The sequence below is a fragment of the Pseudophryne corroboree genome, chromosome 3 (genome assembly GCF_028390025.1).
Source record: "Pseudophryne corroboree isolate aPseCor3 chromosome 3, aPseCor3.hap2, whole genome shotgun sequence".
NCBI lineage: Eukaryota > Metazoa > Chordata > Amphibia > Anura > Myobatrachidae > Pseudophryne > Pseudophryne corroboree.
In genome coordinates this window covers 42956731-42972477 of record NC_086446.1, presented here as the reverse complement: position 1 = coordinate 42972477, position 15747 = coordinate 42956731, and the positions used below count along the sequence as shown (strand labels likewise).

Genomic DNA, 15747 nt, shown 5'->3' with positions numbered 1-15747 from the left:
CGGACATCTAAGGATGAAATGGCCAACATCCCAAACGCATGCCCCAAATCTGAGTGCTGGAGCCTGGTTTCATGTTTCACCCATGGAACTGGAAGGAAGAGTACATGAGGGACGAGTCAAGTCTATAAGAGAGAGACAGTCAGGCATGAGCGACAGAGCCGCTGACTGCTCATGAAGCACAGATACCCCGGCACGAGGCACACAGGGCCGAAACCGAGGCACATACACCACAGAATGACGCCCGGAGATGAAGCACAGATGCCCCAATGCCCAAACATGATGCAGAGACACTCAGACATGATGCACAGATGACCGCACTTGCGGAGCACACATGGGCAGACATAAAGTATACAGATGTTCCAATGTCCAAACATGCTGCACAGATGCCCCTGCACAACGTACAGAGCCCAGTACACAGTCTCTCCCACCCATCACCACGCCCGGATGAGGCTGCGCTGCAGATATGCCGGCGCCCTGTACATCTATCTCTGGATATACACACAGAAAGCATTGCACCTATGCAGCCCTTGCTCTGTGTCCTGCAGCAGCTGCACGGGTACCCGCCCTCTCTCACACCTCCCTGCCTGCCCCCAGCGCCTGTCACACTGCCATGTGCGGGACCCGCGCCCTCTCCCTGTGCTGAGGCCGGGGGCGGGGCTGGAGGAGGGGCCGGGGGCGGGGGCGGGGATACGAACGTCAGTGTGGCCGGTCACTGAGGAGGAAGCAGCTTGTGTTCCCTTGCCAATCACACCTCACTTCCGGTCTGTGCGTTCCACCCCACTTCTGGCCGTTGCGTTCCACACACAGGAAGAGAGTTTTTTTCTTTCGCGGCAACCTCCGGGTTTCCCTCGAGCGGGAGTCAGTCGTAAAGCAGGTAATGGGGTCCTACTATACAGGGGGAGCAGCCTGTGGTGTCCTGTCACTATAGAGGAGGAGCAGCCTGTGGTGTCCTGTTGTTATTATTATTAAACGGGGAGCAGCCTCTGGTGTCTTGTTTTTATACAGGGGGAGCGGCCTGTAGTGTCCTGGTATTATAATTATTATGCAGGGGGAGCGGCCTGTGGTGTCTTGTATATTATCTGTAACACATATGCCCCTTCGTATATCGCCTGCTACATATTTGCCCCCCCCCCCCCCCCCCTTTATATCACGTGTCACAAATCCGCCTCTCAGTGAGCGCAGGCATTACTATATACACACACACACACACACACACACACACACACACACACACACACACACACACACACACCCCCCAAAAAAAAGTGGGTCACTCTGCCCCAGAGCTGTAACCTGACATTTCAGAAAGTAAATTGGTGCTCCCCCTGCCATACTTTAAATCAAGGACAGTGCATGCTTAAGGCGTACACCAAAAATGTATGGGTGTGGCTTCATGGGGAAAGGAGCATGGCAACGTTACAGTACCAATTCACATTACACCACACAGGTAGAGCACGTTATACACATTGCGCCAGGTAGAGCATGTTACACACATTGCACCAGGTAGAGCACGTTATACACACTGCGCCAGGTAGATCACGTTGTACACACTGCACCAGGTAGAGCACGTTATACACACTGCGCCAGGTAGAGCACGTTATACACACTGCACCAGGTAGAGCACGTTATACACATTGCGCCAGGTAGAGCATGTTACACACATTGAGCCAGGTAGAGCACGTTACACACATCGCGCCAGGTAGAGCACGTTACACAGATTGCGCCAGTTAGAAGACGTTATACACATTGCGCCAGTTAGTGTTCTATACACATTGCGCCAGGTAGAGCATGTTATACACGTTTTATATAGTACCACGGGGTAGGGACAGAGAGAGGCACCAGGGAGTTGTAACATAGAGAGGTACCAAGGAGTAGGGATAGAGGCAGCAGGGAGTAGGGACAGAGATAGGCACCAAGGAGTAGGGACAGAGAGAGGCACCAAAGAGTAGGGACAGAGGCAGCAGGGAGTAGGGAGAGAGGCACCAGGGAGTAGGGACAGAGAGGCAGGAGAGAGTGCAGCCAGAAACCCCACCACCATAACAACACCCTCCAGGGACCAGTCCCCCACCGCGTACCTGTAAAAAGAGCACTCGAGGATGCTTCATGGACACTACCAGCAGCAGTGGAGTCAGACCGGGGGGTATAGTCCGTGGATCAGCATGAGGCCACAACGCCGCCAGCTTGGAGTCAGAGGACGTGGGCAGGAGGGAGCGGAAAATGCGGAGGGCGCGGCCGCATGGGTGAGGAGGGAGAAGAGGGGAATCAGCGGGGAGAGCATCGGCGACATCCAGCCGGGGGCACAGGGATCGAACTGCCCCCATCTATCCAGCAGCAGATGCAGAGGATGCGGCCAGGTGGAAGCAGAGGGGGCGGCTGCCTGGGTGGGGAGGGGAATCAGCGGGGAGAGCGGCACCAGGGAGTAGCCCTCACAATAGGAGCACATGAGATGCAGTGACCCTGCAGTGTCTGTATGATGTACGGTCCCCTCACAATAGGAACACATGAGATGTAGTGACCCTGCAGTGTCTGTATGATTTACGTTCCCCTCACAATAGGAGCACATGAGATGTAGTGACCCTGCGGTGTCTGTATGATGTACGGTCCCCTCACTATGGCCCTCAATCCGAGTTGTTCGCTCGGTGTTTTTCATCGCATCGCAGTGAAATTCCGCTTACAGCGCATGCGCAATGTTCGCACTGCGACTGCGCCAAGTAACTTTACTAAGAAGTTTGTATTTTTACTCACAGTGTTTTCATCGCTCCGGCGATCGTAATGTGATTGACAGGAAATGGGTGTTACTGGGCGGAAACACGGCGTTTTATGGGCGTGTGGCTGAAAACGCTACCGTTTCCGGAAAAAACGCAGGCGTGTCCGGAGAAATGGTGGGAGTGCTTGGGCGAACGCTGGGTGTGTTTATGACGTCAGCCGGGACCGAAAAGCACTGAACTGATCGCACAGGCAGAGTAAGTCTGAAGCTACTCAAAAACTGCTAACTCGTTTGTGATCGCAATATTGCGCATACATCGGTCGCACATTTAAGAACTTTAGATTCACTCCCAGTAGGCGGCGGCTTAGCGTGTGTAACTCTGCTAAAATCGCCTTGCGAGCGAACAACTCGGAATGAGGGCCTATAGGAGCACATGAGATGCAGTGACCCTGCAGTGTCTGTATGATGTACGGTCTCCTCACAATAGAAGCACATGAGATGCAGTGACCCTGCAGTGTCTGTATGATGTACGGTCCCCTCACAATAGGAGCACATGAGATGCAGTGACCCTGCAGTGTCTGTATGATGTACGGTCCCCTCACAATAGAAGCACATGAGATGCAGTGACCCTGCAGTGTCTGTATGATGTACGGTCCTCTCAAAATAGGAGCACATGAGATGTAGTGACCCTGCAGTGTCTGTATCATGTACGGTCCCCTCACTATAGGAGCACATGAGATGCAGTGACCCTGCAGTGTCTGTATGATGTACGGTCCCCTCACAATAGAAGCACATGAGTTGCAGTGACCCTGCAGTGTCTGTATGATTTACGGTCCCCTCACAATAGGAGCACATGAGTTGCAGTGACCCTGCAGTGTCTGTATGATGTACGATCCTTTCACAATAGGAGCACATGAGTTGCAGTGACCCTGCAGTGTCTGTATGATTTACGGTCCCCTCACAATAGGAGCACATGAGTTGCAGTGACCCTGCAGTGTCTGTATGACGTACGATCCTTTCACAATAGGAGCACATGAGATGTAGTGACCCTGCAGTGTCTGTATGATGTACGGTCCCCTCACAATAGGAGCACATGAGATGCAGTGACCCTGCAGTGTCTGTATGACGTACGATCCTTTCACAATAGGAGCACATGAGTTGCAGTGACCCTGCAGTGTCTGTATGATTTACGGTCCCCTCACAATAGGAGCACATGAGATGCAGTGACCCTGCAGTGTCTGTATGATGTACGGTCCCCTCACAATAGGAGCACACGAGATGTAGTGACCCTTCAGTGTCTGTATGATGTACGGTCCCCTCACAATAGGAGCACATGAGATGCAGTGACCCTGCAGTGTCTGTATGACGTACGATCCTTTCACAATAGGAGCACATGAGTTGCAGTGACCCTGCAGTGTCTGTATGATTTACGGTCCCCTCACAATAGGAGCACATGAGATGCAGTGACCCTGCAGTGTCTGTATGATGTACGGTCCCCTCACAATAGGAGCACACGAGATGTAGTGACCCTTCAGTGTCTGTATGATGTACGGTCCCCTCACAATAGGAGCACACGAGATGTAGTGACCCTGCAGTGTCTGTATGATGTACGGTCCCCTCACAATAGGAGCACATGAGATGCAGTGACCCTGCAGTGTCTGTATGATGTACGGTCCCCTCACAATAGGAGCACATAAGATGCAGTGACCCTGCAGTGTCTGTATGATGTACGGTATCCTCACAATAGGAGCACACGAGATGTAGTGACCCTTCAGTGTCTGTATGATGTACGTTCCCCTCACAATAGGAGCACATGAGATGCAGTGACCCTGCAGTGTCTGTATGATGTACGGTCCTCTCAAAATAGGAGCACATGAGATGTAGTGACCCTGCAGTGTCTGTATCATGTACGGTCCCCTCACAATAGGAGCACATTAGATGCAGTGACCCTGCAGTGTCTGTATGATGTACGGTCCCCTCACAATAGGAGCACATGAGATGTAGTGACCTGCAGTGTCTGTATGATGTACGGTCCCCTCACAATAGGAGCACATGAGATGCAGTGACCCTGCAGTGTCTGTATGATGTACGGTCCCCTCACAATAGGAGCACATGAGATGTAGTGACCCTGCAGTGTCTGTATGATGTACAGTCCCCTCACAATAGGAGCACATGAGATGTAGTGATCCTGCAGTGTCTGTATGATGTACGGTCCCCTCACAATAGGAGCACATGAGATGCAGTGACCCTGCAGTGTCTGTATGATGTACGGTCCCCTCACAATAGGAGCACATGAGATGCAGTGACCCTGCAGTGTCTGTATGATGTACGGTCCCCTCACAATAGGAGCACATGAGATGTAGTGACCCTGCAGTGTCTGTATGATGTACGGTCCCCTCACAATAGGAGCACATGAGATGTAGTGACCCTGCAGTGTCTGTATGATGTACGGTCTCCTCACAATAGGAGCACATGAGATGCAGTGACCCTGCAGTGTCTGTATGATGTACGGTCCCCTCACAATAGGAGCACATGAGATGTAGTGACCCTGCAGTGTCTGTATGATGTACGGTCCCCTCACAATAGGAGCACATGAGATGTAGTGACCCTGCATTGTCTGTATGATGTACGGTCTCCTCACAATAGGAGCACATGAGATGCAGTGACCCTGCAGTGTCTGTATGATGTGCGGTCTCCTCACAATAGGAGCACATGAGATGTAGTGACCCTGCAGTGTCTGTATGATGTACGGTCCCCTCACAATAGGAGCACATGAGATGTAGTGACCCTGCAGTGTCTGTATGATGTACAGTCCCCTCACAATAGGAGCACATGAGATACAGTGACCCTGCAGTGTCTGTATGATGTACAGTCCCCTCACAATAGGAGCACATGAGATGTAGTGACCCTGCAGTGTCTGTATGATGAACGGATCCCTCACTCACAATAGGAGCACATGAGATGTAGTGACCCTGCAGTGTCTGTATGATGTACGGTCCCCTCACAATAGAAGCACATGAGATACAGTGACCCTGCAGTGTCTGTATGATGTACAGTCCCCTCACAATAGCAGATTTCTGCTCTTTGTGTATACACTGTGGTAGTAGGTACCATCTCCTTATATTCACATTAACTAACATAACACTAAGAGAATGTCAGGATAACCTGTGAGGATGTTCTTTTTCTATAGTGTGTATCATTGTGTGTGTCAGGTTCCTATAAGGTGTCCGGATGTCACTGTCCATCTCTCCATGCAGGAGTGGGAGTATATAGAGGAACACTGGGGTCTGTACAAGGACTTGATGATGGAGAATCACCGGCCCCTCACATCACTGGGTAAGAGGAGACTGTCATGTATTGTACAGGGGAGAGCAGGTTTGGGGGCCCCTATATACACTTGATAATCACATTTCTGCAGCGGGGTACACTGTATTCCATAGGGAATAACATGGGGGTGTAGAGTAAGATCTTGATCTGCGGCACCAACAGGCTAAAGCTTTGACTGTTCCCAGGATGCATAGCGCCGCCTCCTCTATATCCCCGCCTCCAGGCACTGGAGCTCAGTTTGTAGTTGGTGTCTGCAGTGCAGGCATCTAACAGGCGCAGCCCTGAAAAGAGCTTTTTTTAATGAAGAAAGAAGACTTCGAGGGCAGCAGCATAGCACTGACAAGTGCTGGATGTCTGTTTGCCATCACTTGCTGCGGCCCCATCACCTCCCCCGGCGCCGCCGCCGCATACTCTCGCGCCCTGGTTGCCTGGTACTTGCGGTGAAGGGCTCCGGTTCCTGACACGGCACACACATTACCCGCCGCTCCTTGGGATCGCGTGGCCGCAGACAGGGGAGGTAAGACCGTCCCCCAGGCAGGACCCACCGCAAACCGCGATCCCGTGCGGTCTGTAAGAGGCGTGCTGGCTTGGGCACTGTGGTAGTACAGGGACCCCACTAGACCAGCAGGGCAAGGGCACAGGTCGGGTATTAACCCGTTTGTTAAGGCCCGCAGTTCCTGGTGGGGGAAGTCCAGCAAGGGGACATGGCACCAGCCTGTAGCCCCTCCCCCAGCTCCTGGTGCCATTTTATATAGATGTTACCGCCTTGGAGCTGCATTTCTTCTCTCTCCCTCACTCCCTGCTGCAGCTTTGGCACCATCACACATGCTGAAGCTGCTCTGGGACTGCAAGGGGCAAAACCTCCTCTGTAGTCAGCGCTGTGCATTTGCAGGACACTTAAGTATTCTACATGTCTTTTGGCAGTGTTAGTTAATAGTGCATTGTGACAGGGTCATTTGGTACAAGTTCCCTGTGATATACATCCGGTCTTACTGTGCATTGTTATATCTTGTGACATATATATATATTTCTCTAACGCCCTAAGTGGATGCTGGGAACTCCGTAAGGACCATGGGGAATAGACGGGCTACTAAAGAAAGAATTAGGTCTACTGGTGTGCACTGGCTCCTCCCTCTATGTCCCTCCTCCAGACCTCAGAATCTGTGCCCGAACAAGAAGGGTGCACCATAGTGAGCTCTACAGAGCTTGCTGAGAAAGAAAGTCTTTTGTTAGGTTTTTTATTTTCAGAGAGCTTCTGCTGGCAACAGACTCTCTGCTACGTGGGACTGAGGGAAGAGAAGCAAACCTTACCACCCGTGGAATAGGTTGCGCTTCTTAGGCTACTGGACACCATTAGCTTCAGAGGAATCGAACACAGGTACTCGCCATCGGCTGTCCGATCCCAGAGCCGCGCCGCCGTCCCCCTCGCAGAGCCAGAAGCAAGAAGCACCGCGTGGATGAAGAAAATCGGCGGCAGAAGACTCCAATCTTCACATAAGTTAGCGCACAGCACTGCAGCTGTGCGCCATTGCTCCCACAGCACACCACACACTCCAGTCACTGTAGGGGGGGGGGGCTTCTTCCTCAGCACTCACCAGCGCCATTTTCTCTTCACAGCTCCGCTGGAAGGAAGCTCCTCAGACTCCCCTACAGAATCACGATTGAGGGGTGAAACAGAGAGGGGGGGCACATAAATTTAGGCGCAAATCATATAATACAGCAGTTACTGGGTAAATACTGAGTTTCTGTGTTTTTTCCTGGGTCATATAGCGCTGGGGTGTGTGCTGGCATACTCTCTCTCTCTCTGTCTCTCCAAAGGGCCTTGTGGGGGAATTGTCCTCAGATGTACATTTCCCTGAGTGGGTGGTGTGTCGGTACGTGTGTGTCGACATGTCTGATGTAGTAGGCTCCCATAAGGAGGAGATGGAGCAAATATGTGTGTGAGAAGGTGTCGCCGTCGACAACGCCGACATCTGTTTTGATATGTGTAATTTAGTGCTAGGATAAAGTTATTGCACAAAGGAGATTAGGAAACAGACAGGAAATCTACCATGTCTGTCCCTATGTCGCAGAGTCCGTCAGAGTCTCTCAATGATCACTATCCAAGATAATAAACACTGATATCGACACAGAGTTTGAATTCAGTGTCGACTACGATAATGCAAAATTACAGCCAGATTGGCAGAAAAGTATTCAATATATGATTATTGTAATAAAAGATGATTTGCATATCACTGATGACTCATCTGTCCCTGACACAAGGGTACACAGGTGTAAGGGAAGCTGAGGTAAATTTCCCTCCTCTCATGAGGAAAAAAAGCAGGAATCTCCAGACAAGAGACTGCAGCTTCCCACAAAGATTTCTCAGGCAGTATCCTGGAATGGAAATCTTCCCCTAGGGTGTCACAAAAGGCAGCCCTGATGTTACAGCTATTCTCAGGGATCCTGCAGATAGCATGCACAGTCTGGTACAATACTCAGACCGGCGATGGGGTCGGCATGGGTTTATAGCGCTGTGGCAGCGTGGATAGAGACCCTAGTAATATATATATAGGGATATATATATTTATATTAAAGATGCTGTCTTAAGAGATATGTGTGTGTATATATATATATATATATATATATAACATGCCCATAGAGACATGAGTATACTGGGTCCTAGTGTCAAAGCTGTGTTGATTTCTGCTTGACGTGTCCTGTACAGTAGGCAATGGACAGATGTTGCCGCCTTAAGAGGCATATGGAAGGCTGAGGATTGGGTGGAGATAGGTTCTTGGATCGGGTCTCCACGACTATATCTGGTAATTCTGATATTTGGCCTTATATCCCTGCACAGCCTATGAAAGCACGACATTATCATATGCAGCCTTTCGAATAAAGAAACAAGAAAGTCCGAGATGCGTCCTTTCTTGCCAGAGGCGGGGGCAGAGAAAAGTCCTCCCCGGCCTCTACATAATCCACCGCATGTCGCTGGGGCTCCACAGGCGGAGCTAGGCCGGTGGGATCACGTCTTCGGAAGTGCAGCCACAAGTGGGTTCACTCCCTGTTAGATCCCTGGGCAATAGAGATTGTGTCTCAGGGATACAAGCTAGACTTGGAAAAAAAAATGCCCCTCACCGACGGGCCTGTCGGCTTCCCCTCACGAGAGGGAAACAGTGTGAACCGTGTTTCACAAATTGTATATTCAACAGGTGGTGGTCAAGGTTCCCCTCATTCAACAAGGAGGGGATTATTATTGTTATTTGACCATGTTGTGGTGCCAAAACCATAAGGTTTGGTCAGACCCATATTGGATTTAAAATCCCAGATGGGGCAAGTCAAGTTGGCATCGCTTAGAGCCATCGTTGTAGGCGTGAAAGGCCACCTCATCAGGCGTACCTCAGAATTGCGGTACGGATTGTCATTACCAGTTTAGACCAAGGTAATGGCGGAAGTGATGGTGATCCTGCGGAAGCTAGGTGTCACTATTATCACGTATGTAGACGATCTCCGCTTAAAAGCGAGATCAAGAGAGCAGTTGCTGAACAGCGTATCACTTTCTCTGGAAGTGTAACGGCAACGGGACTTAATTCTATATATCCAAGGTCGCAGTTGGTTCCTACAGCTCATCTGCCTCTTCTAGGCATGATCCTAGACACAGACCGGAAAGGGGTTTATCTTCCGATGGAAAGAGCACAGGAACTCGGGACACTGGTCAGGAATATATATATATATATATATATACCAAAACGGGTATTAGTGCATCACTGCACTCGAGTCCTTGGCAGGATGGTGACATCATAAGAGGCATTCCCCTCGGCAGGTTCCATGTGAGGACCTTCCAGTGGGACTTACTGGACACGTGGTCCGGATCACATCTTCAGATGCATTGCTTAATCACCCTATCCTCCAGGGCCAGGGTGTCTCTCCTGTGGTGGCTGCAGAATGCTCACCTTCTTGAGGGCCGCAGAGTTGGCATTCAGGACTGGGTCCGGGTGACCACGGATGCAAGCCTCCGAGGGTGGGGGGGGGCAGTCACACAGGGATGACATTTCCAAGGTCTGTGGTCAAGTCAGGAGACTTGCCTTCACATCAACTAAGGGCCATATACAACGCCCTACGTCAAGCGGAGACCCAGCTTCGCGACCAACCGGTTCTGATTTAGTCGGACAACATCACCACAGTGGCTCATGTAATCCGCCAAGGCGGCACAAGGAGCAGGGTGGCGAGGATTGAAGCCACCAGATTTCTTCGCTGGGCGGAGAATCACGTAAGCACACTGTCAGCAGTGTTCATTCCGGGAGTGGACAACTGGGAAGCAGACTTCCTCAGCAGGCATGAACTTCACCCGGGAGAGTGGGGACTTCATCAAGAAGTCTTCACGTTGATTGTAAGTCGATGGGATCTGCCACAGGTGGACAGGATAGTATCCTGCCTCAACAAAAACCTACAGCGGTATTGCGCCAGGTCAAGAAACCCTCAGGCGATAGCTGTGGATACACTAATGACACTGTGGGTGTTCCAGTCGGTGTATGTATTTCCCCCTTTTCTTCTCATACTCAAGGTACTGAGAATCATAAGGAAAAGAGAAGTGAGAACAATACTCATTGTTCCAGATTGGCCAAGAAGGACTTGGTATCCAGGTCTGCAAGAGATGCTCACAGAGGACCCATGGCCTCTGCCTCTATGATAGGCCTGGTTACAACAGGGGCCCTGTCTGTTCCAAGCGGTTGAACGCCGGATCCTAGCAGAAAAAGGCATTCCGGATTAGAGTCTCTGTAGACAACACCGTCACCTGTTTGGATAGGTGTAGTTTAGTGATGGCACAAAAGTTGGAGAACGGACAGGAAATCTACCCATGTCCGTCCCTATGTTGCAGAGACCTTTAGAATCTCGCAATGTTCACTATCCAATATGATGGACACTGATATCGACACGGCGTTTGACTCCAGTGTCGACTTAGGGGCCCTACTCACTGGCCGACCCGCCGCCAAGCTGCCCGACGGCGGATACGGCCGACGAGCGACCCGGCGGCGGGGGGGCAGTGACGGGGGGAGTGAAGTTTTTTCACTCCCCCCGTCACCCGGCTGCATTGAAGTGCAGGCTAATATGGACGAGATCGTCCATATTGGCCTGCATGCACAGCCGACGGGAGACCAGCGATGAACGAGCGCGGGGACGCGCATCGTTCATCGCTGGAGTCTCCACACTGAAAGATATGAACGAGTTCTCGTTCATTTATGAACGAGATCGTTCATATCTTTCAGTATATCGGCCAGTGTGTAGGGCCTATAAGATAATGTAAAATATTCAATGTGACGGCTGAACATTGTCACTGTATATGGCAAAAATATGTTGCTCGGTGTGAGGTCAGGAATGCTCCTGCTGAGGAATTCCAGCTAGGCCTTTTTCCTTCAATCCCTATAGTCGGGAGTGTCTTTGGGCCTAAACTTTCAAAATAGACCTGGCTTCTCTTCCTGATGTTCAGACTTTTGTAAGGGGAGTGCTGTATATTCAGCCCCCGTTTGTGCCTCCAGTGGCACCCTGGAATTTTAACGTGGTATTGCGTTTCCTGAAGTCACACTGGCTTGAGCCACTTAAAACTGTGGAGTTAAAATTTCTCACGTGGAAGGTGGTCATGCTGCTAGCATTAGCTTCAGCCAGGCGTGTGTCGGAATTGACCGCTTTATCACATAAAAGCCCCTATCTGTTTTTTCATATCGACAGGGCAGAATTGCGGGCTCGTCTGCAATTTCTGCCGAAGGTAGTGTCATCCTTCCATATGAACCAACCTATTGTGGTGCCTGTAGATACAGGTGACTTGAAGGATTCCGAGTTACTAGATGTAGTACGGGCTTTGAAGTTTTATGTGGCCAGAACGGCTAAGGTCAGGAAAACGGAGTTGCTGTTTATCCTGTATGCATCCAACAAGCTGAGTGCTCCTGATTCAAAGCAGACTATTGCTCGCTGGATCTGTAACCCGAATCAGCAGGCTCGTTCTGCGGCTGGGGTGCCGCATCCGAAATCAGTAAAGGCCCATTCCACAAAGAAGGTGGGCTCTCCTTGGGCAGCTGCCCGAGGGGTCTCGACATTACAGCTTTGCCGAGCAGCTACTTGGTCGGGTTCAAACACATTTGCAAAGTTCTACAGGTTTGATACCCTAGCTGAGAAGGACCTTGAGTTTGCTCATTCGGTGCGGAGAGTCATCCGCACTCTCCCGCCCGTTTGGGAGCTTTGGTATAATCCCCAGGGTCCTTACGGAGTTCCCAGCATCCACTTAGGACGTTAGAGAAAATAAGATTTTACTCACCGGTAATTCTATTTCTCGTAGTCCGTAGTGGATGCTGGGCGCCCGTCCCAAGTGCGGACTTTTTCTGCAATATTTGTATATAGTTATTGCTTAACAAAGGGTTATGTTATGTTGCATCAGGTTGTCTGATGTTCTGTATTTGTTCATACTGTTAACTGGGTATGGTTATCACGAGTTATACGGTGTGGCTGGTATGAGTCTTACCCTGGATTCCAAAATCCTTTCCTTGCAATCTTAGCTCGTCCGGGCACAGTTTCCTTAACTGAGGTCTGGAGGAGGGGCATAGAGGGAGGAGCCAGTGCACACCAGTAGACCTAATTCTTTCTTTAAAGTGCCCTGTCTCCTGCGGAGCCCGTCTATTCCCCATGGTCCTTACAAAGTTCCCAGCATCCACTACGGACTACGAGAAATAAATTTACAGGTGAGTAAAATCTTATTTTCTCTGACGTCCTAGTGGATGCTGGGAACTCCGAAAGGACCATGGGGAATAGCGGCTCCGCAGGAGACTGGGCACAACTAAAGAAAGCTTTAGGTCACCTGGTGTGCACTGGCTCCTCCCACTATGACCCTCCTCCAAGCCTCAGTTAGATTTTGTGCCCGGCCGAGGTTGGATGCACACTAGGGGCTCTCCTGAGCTTCTAGAAAGAAAGTATAGAATTAGGTTTTTTATTTTCAGTGAGACCTGCTGGAAACAGGCTCACTGCAGCGAGGGACTAAGGGGAGAAGAAGCGAACCTGCCTGCTTGCAGCCAGCTTGGGCTTCTTAGGCTACTGGACACCATTAGCTCCAGAGGGATCGACCGCAGGCCCGTCCTTGGTGTTCGGTCCCAGAGCCGCGCCGCCGTCCCCCTTACAGAGCCAGAAGCAAGAAGAGGTCCGGAAAATCGGCGGCAGAAGACATCAGTCTTCACCAAGGTAGCGCACAGCACTGCAGCTGTGCGCCATTGCTCCTCATACAAACTTCATACTTCGGTCACTGAGGGTGCAGGGCGCTTGGGGGGGGCGCCCTGAGCAGCAATAAAAACACCTTGGCTGGCAAAAATACCACAATATATAGCCCCAGAGGCTATATATGTGGTAAATACCCCTGCCAGAATCCAGAAAAAAGCGGGAGAATAGTCCGTGGAAAAGGGGCGGAGCTATCTCCTTCAGCACACTGGCGCCATTTCTCCCTCACAGCTCCGCTGGAAGGAAGCTCCCTGGCTCTCCCCTGCAGTCTACACTACAGAAAAGGGTAAAAAAGAGAGGGGGGCACTAAATTTAGGCGCAGTATATATATATATATATATATATATATATATATATATATATAGATAAAAGCAGCTATAGGGGACATAATTCAGTCAGTCCCTGCATTATATAGCGCTCTGGTGTGTGCTGGCATACTCTCACTCTGTCTCCCCAAAGGGCTGTTGTGGGTCCTGTCCTCTGTTAGAGCATTCCCTGTGTGTGTGCGGTGTGTCGGTACGGCTGTGTCGACATGTTTGATGAGGATAATGATGTGGAGGCGGAGCAGATGCCTATAGAAGGGATGTCACCCCCTGCGGGGCAGACACCTGAGTGGATGGGCTTATGGAAAGAATTGAGTGCACGTATAGACTCCTTACATAAAAAATTTGACGACATGCCAAATGTGGGACAGCCGGCTTCTCAGCTCATGCCTGTCCAGGCGTCTCAAAGGTCATCAGGGACTCTAAAACGCCCGCAACCTCAGATGGCAGACGCAGATGTCGACACGGATACTGACACCAGTGTCGACGACGATGAGTCTAGTCTAATGTCCACTAAGGCCATTCGCTGCATGATTGAGGCAATGAAAGAGGTGTTACACATTTCTGATATAAATCCAGGTACCACTAAAAAGGGTATTATGTTTGGAGAGAAAAAAACTACCCATAGTTTTTCCCCCATCAGAGGAATTAAATGAAGTGTGTGAAGAAGCGTGGGCTTTCCCTGAGAAAAAATTGGTAATTCCTAAGAAGTTACTAATGGCGTTCCCTTTCCCGCCAGAGGATAGGTCACGTTGGGAAACACCTCCTAGGGTGGATAAAGCGCTCACACGTTTGTCTAAAAAGGTGGCACTACCGTCTCCAGATATGGCTGCCCTTAAGGAACCTGCTGATAGAAAGCAGGAGGCGATCCTGAAGTCTGTATATACACACTCAGGCATTATACTTAGACCAGCTATTGCGTCAGCATGGATGTGCAGTGCTGCCGCTGCGTGGTCAGATAACCTGTCAGAAAATATTGACACACTAGACAGAGACACTATTCTGCTAACCATAGAGCATATTAAAGACTCAGTCTTATACATGAGAGATGCACAGAGGGAGATCTGCCGGCTGGCATCGAAAGTAAGTGCATTGTCCATTTCTGCTAGGAGAGGCTTATGGACTCGGCAGTGGACAGGGGATGCAGATTCAAAAAGGCACATGGAAGTTTTGCCTTATAAGGGTGAGGAGTTATTTGGGGATGGTCTCTCGGACCTAGTTTCCACAGCAACTTCTGGGAAGTCAGCATTTTTACCCCATGTTCCCTCACAGCCTAAGAAGGCGCCGTTTTATCAGGTTCAGTCCTTTCGGACCCAGAAATACAGGCGTGGAAAAGGCGGGTCTTTTCTGTCCAGAGGCAGAGGTAGGGGAAAAAGGCTGCAACAAACAACAGGTTCCCAGGAGCAAAAGTCCTCCCCCGCTTCTTCTTCCAAGTCCGCCGCATGACGGTGGGGCTCCACAGGCGGAGCCAGGTACGGTGGGGGGCCGCCTCAAAAATTTCAGCGACCAGTGGGCTCGCTCACAGGTGGATCCTTGGATCCTTCAAATAGTATCTCAGGGGTACAAACTGGAATTCGAGGCGTCTCCACCCCACCGGTTCCTAAAATCTGCCTTGCCGATTGCTCCCTCAGACAGGGAGGCGGTGCTAGCGGCAATTCACAAGCTGTATTCCCAGCAGGTGATAATCAAGGTGCCCCTACTTCAACAAGGCCGGGGTTACTATTCCACACTATTTGTGGTACCGAAACCGGACGGTTCGGTGAGGCCCATTTTAAATTTGAAATCCTTGAACACATACATAAAAAATTCAAGTTCAAGATGGAATCGCTCAGGGCGGTTATTGCAAGCCTGGACGAGGGGGATTACATGGTATCCCTGGACATCAAGGATGCTTACCTGCATGTCCCCATTTACCATCCTCACCAGGAGTACCTCAGATTTGTGGTACAGGATTGCCATTACGTTGCCATTTGGACTGTCCACGGCACCGACGGTGTTTACCAAGGTAATGGCGGAAATGATGATACTCTTTCGAAAAAAGGGAGTTTTAATTATCCCGTATTTGGACGATCTCCTAATAAAAGCGAGGTCCAAGGAGCAGTTGTTGGTAGGAGTAGCACTATCTCAGGAGGTGCTGCACCAGCACGGTTG

The 15747-nt window shown here is 50.5% G+C and overlaps 2 protein-coding genes across 2 annotated transcripts in view; both read left to right on the top strand.

Moving 5' to 3' along the window:
* Positions 1-733: 733 nt before the first annotated feature.
* The window catches only part of LOC135057133 (oocyte zinc finger protein XlCOF7.1-like), a 352188-nt gene continuing 337174 nt past the window's right edge, over positions 734-15747 (top strand). The window contains exons 1-2 of the mRNA XM_063963029.1: positions 734-874; positions 5920-6043. Of these exons, the coding sequence (XP_063819099.1) occupies positions 5959-6043 (85 nt within the window). The 5' untranslated portion in view covers positions 734-874; positions 5920-5958. The remainder of the gene's footprint in view (positions 875-5919; positions 6044-15747) is intronic.
* Positions 5967-15747, top strand: part of LOC135054660 (gastrula zinc finger protein XlCGF26.1-like) — a 62067-nt gene continuing 52286 nt past the window's right edge. Inside the window, exon 1 of the mRNA XM_063957902.1 lies at positions 5967-6043. The gene's annotated coding sequence lies outside the window, so the exon portion shown is untranslated. The remainder of the gene's footprint in view (positions 6044-15747) is intronic.